Genomic DNA, 4,290 nt, shown 5'->3' with positions numbered 1-4,290 from the left:
TATGATGTAACAAACTATTAGCCTGGAGGCTATTTATGTTAGAAGGGATTTTTATGTAAGGGTCCGAAAAACTGTGATTTGTAGGAACAATTTTCATTTCCTTGAATTTATTTGAACAAATATCTCTGGTATTTGAATGAAAAATGATATTTTGGATGCAATCTTTTAAATCTGTGTATTTGATGGATTAGTGATCTCTGTTGGGATATATGTTGATGCGTGAAATATATCATTTCATTTACCAGTTCTCTCTGTGTTCTTGAATCCATTGATTTCATTATTTGCAAGTAAATTCATTGTGGCTTAAGTGGTACTGGTCCCCCTTGTCCTGTGAGGCATGAGAGAGAATCAAACGGTGTTCATACTACTATGTTTTTGCTTTGTTTTGAGTTTATGAAATGAACATGTGTGGAAGTAGGAGTCTGTGAGCTCTTCATTTGAAATAGATCTTCAAGATATTCTTTCAGTTTTGGTTTTGTAAGCATTCTTTTGTGTTGATGAATGAATGCGAAAACCTTTCACGCTTTCTGGTTAATAGTGTATTCATTTCAAAGTTTTTTGCATAAAAATTCATTGTAAATCTCACGAGGAGCTACCCTCTAATGCAGAGGATGAGCCTATAATCAGTTCACCCAACTGTTGGTTTATTTGTTTTCCTTTCATAAAGGCGTGTGCATGGGTCATATTGTAATTCAAAATATAATTTAAAGAAAGGGGCAAATCTGTTAACCAACACATTTTTGGCGACTCTGCTGGGGAGTCAAATTACAAGATTGGTTGCCTAGTTACAAATTAAGAATTGGATTGCTAGTTTTAAAGAATCTTTTTGCGTGCCATTAAAACTTTGTATTTTAGACAAGAAGATATACTAGGTCCCAAGGGAAAGAGGGGATAGTTGATTATGTTTTTCAAGAGTTGTAGAACCTAAATTTTCAACCCATTTTCTCACCTCAGAGACGAGCAAGAAGTAGACCTCCTTCTCCATCTCCTTCACTTCTTGTATCCTTAGTTTGTCAGGCTCTGACCTTGCATGTTATTTCTTTACCCAATATAACTAATCCAACTCCTCACAATATCATCCTCCCAATGACAGTAAATAATACTTGGGGAGCTACAGTAGGTCCACTGAACTTGGATTTAAATCCGAATCCCCTACCCAAAGGAGCGAGGGATCGCTTGCCAAAATTTAGTGGTGATGGGAAGACCATTGTTGATGGGAACTTGAATGCATTCAATGTTGCCTATGGGATAATAATTGTTCAACATGAGGATGTTGCTATGAGGCTATTTGTACAAACACTAACTAGAGTAGTAGCGGGTTGATTCTATCACCTGACCAATAGTGCAATAATAGATTGGCAGGGGCTGAAAACAAGGTTTGAGGCAGGATTCAAAGTAGCAGAGGACGAACACTTTCTTTTAGCTCAATTGGCCTAGTTAAAGAAAGAGACCCCGAAGTCCATGAGGGACTTTGTAGTGAAATTTGATAAGATATTACATAAAATCCCAGTCAACCAAAAACCGTCGGATGACAATTTGAAATATTTTTTAATAAATTTCATGCCTTCAGAGATAGGTTTCTTGATCCCCAGGCAAAGAGTTGCAACCCTAAGTGATGTCAAAACACTTGCGGTTGAGTTGGAGGATGATCTGATGAATGCAGGGAAATGGAAGAGAGAAGTACAAATACCCAATGCTCAACCTTCTACTTCTTCAGACCTTGTGATCCAGAGATTGATGATTGATGTAATAACACTTAAAAGACAATGACCTAAAGCCAGTACATCATACTCATCCCCTTATCAATACATACCTAGAAGGAATACAAATCAGTCATTGGGGATTGGAAACAAATCTTTACAATTACCCCCTAGCCAACAAAGATTGGCGATTGAAGCACCACCACCTAAGGGGAGTATGTGTGTTTTTGATCTTATAGACGAACATGATGGTAGTTCCTGTCCTAAAATGGTGCGTTATGCACAGTTGATGAATTATAAAGAGATTTCAAATGAATGGAGTGAAGAGGAATCTTTAAAGAAACCTGGCGACTCTGAAATCCACTTCCTAGAGTATGAGTCAGATTCAGATTGAGGAGGTGACATTTTGGTTACTTTAGAGGATCCTTCATGTATTGTGCTCACAAGAAATCAACAGAATGTAACACCTCGGGGTGTTTCTTCATCCTCTGCTATGAATTTTAAAGGTAAGGAAATTGTTTCCAGATTTCATAACAACGACCAAAGGCCTCAAGAGTCCCCATTGGTAAGGTCCATTGAAAAGGAAATTCATTTGCCATTGTAGATTTTTGTAAATCCTCCCAAATTCAAATTACACCCGCCGAGTATCTTAAATTAAATCCCAAAGAACTGGATAGACTCATTCAATTTTTAAAAGGAGATAATGTGTTACAAGCTAAAGGAACACAAGAGTCAGTAAATGCCACACTGTCTTCCCACAGTGATGTATCAGCTGATCCTGTTGCTCATGAAATGACCCCTGAAATAACTACCCTCCAAACAGATGATACTTTGTTTGTCCTTGAGTAAAAACCTGAGCCTTTTTACATATCATTGTTTATAAATGGTCATAAATTAAACAATTTTATTATAGATTTAGGTGCATCAGATAATATAATGCCCTCTGCAGTAGCCAAAGCGTTGGGGTTATCCTTGATGAAAACTTTTGGCAGATGTTATTCAATGGACTCTAAACAAATACCCTTATTAGGACAAATTAAGGATGCTCAAGTAGTTCTTGCTGATCACCCGAATAAAGGAATCAAGATGACTATTCTAATTGCAGATATTCCTGTCAGCTATGGCATGTTGCTAAGTTACACGTTCTGTAGAGACTTAGGAGGTGAGATAAAAATGGATTGGTCTCAAGCCACAATTCCTGTAGGGAAACAATGAGTCATTTTGTAGCCTAAACCTAAGTCTAAATTCACTATTTTTCCTTTTGATGATCCAAGGGCCCAAATTTTGTATCATGAATTTCGATTCAAAAATTACATGATTTTATCTAATAATGAGGTAGGAGGAAGTGTATCACAGCCAAAGGGAGACAAAAATTTGTGGTTAATGGAGTTTGATGGAAGTTGTGCAGTGTCAGGTTTTGGTGCAGGGGTAGTGTTAATTCTGCCTTCTGGTACTCATATCTCTTTTTATTTTAAAGTGGAATTCAAGAATACAAACAATATGACCGAGTATGAAGCCTTGTTATTAGGTTTAGCTGAAGTTAAGAAATTGGGAATTAAGCTTCTTCGAGTCAAGGGATATGCAGAGTTGATTGTGAAACAGGTCAAAGGATTATTCTATGTAAAAAATGAAAGACTAAAACACTACTGTAATAGAGCTTGGGATGAAATCGAAGATTTTGATGCATTTTCTATTGAAGTTATTCCTAGAGAATAAAACTCTAAAGAAGACTCTTTATCTGTATCAGCTTCCTTATTGATTCCTCATCCTAAGTTTGTTGATGATATTTATCGAGTCGAATTAATATATCGGCCTAGTGTTCCTGATAACTTAGAGTTTTGGCAAGTGTTTGAAAATGATAAACAAATTAATAATTTCATGCAGTGTGTTGAAACATTTGCTACTACATATTTTGAAGGGTCAGATTCATAATGTAAAGAGTTTTCACCTGAACGGGCCAAGGAGTTGAGAGATGGAGTTATGCAATTAAAAGTGATTAAGATTCCTAAAGGGCTGGTATCTTTAGAACGTCTTTTTTATTATCATGATGCTTACAAGAAAAGCAAAGGTGAACAAATTTCTGCAGTTCAAGAGGTTGGATGCTACAAAAGAATTAACATTGGCACTTGTAATACCCTAAAAATGGTCACCTAAACCATGGGCCCCTAATCTCGATAATATCACCAAGGTCCTAACCAAAGGCAATTAAGTCAACTTTGAGAACTCAATTAATTAATTCTTCAATCATTAAATGTCACATGACAAGTGAATTATTCTATATTAATTAAATATATTTAATTAACTAAATCATTCCAAGAAAATCATGTTGATCAATTATCCTATTTAAATTATTAAATATCCTAGCATATTTAATTAATTAATAAATTTGCCATTTAATCATAAAAAAAGAATTAATTTATTACAAAAGAGGAATTAATTACAAAGCAAGAGTTAAATTGAAAATAAAAGAATTGAATTGAAAGAGAAATCAAACTTGAGGTATTATTTCTTCTTCTAAATTGAGATAACTTGAAATCAGAAAAGCAATTAAATTGAATTATTAATCTTCTCTAAAATTAGAACTCAAAGC

At 35.1% G+C, this 4,290-nt stretch overlaps 1 protein-coding gene across 1 annotated transcript; it reads left to right on the top strand.

Annotated features, from left to right (window-relative positions):
• Nucleotides 1-2,636: 2,636 nt before the first annotated feature.
• Nucleotides 2,637-3,416, top strand: LOC131876606 (uncharacterized). Its single transcript, XM_059222044.1, has 2 exons — nt 2,637-2,862; nt 3,040-3,416. The coding sequence occupies exons 1-2, from the start codon at nt 2,637-2,639 to the stop codon at nt 3,414-3,416; spliced, it is 603 nt and encodes a 200-aa protein (XP_059078027.1).
• Nucleotides 3,417-4,290: the final 874 nt, after the last annotated feature.

This window comes from Cryptomeria japonica, chromosome 6, assembly GCF_030272615.1.
Source record: "Cryptomeria japonica chromosome 6, Sugi_1.0, whole genome shotgun sequence".
In the NCBI taxonomy this organism is placed as follows: domain Eukaryota; kingdom Viridiplantae; phylum Streptophyta; class Pinopsida; order Cupressales; family Cupressaceae; genus Cryptomeria; species Cryptomeria japonica.
The sequence above is the reverse complement of the archived record's forward strand: the minus strand, read 5'-3'. Positions and strand labels throughout refer to the sequence as shown.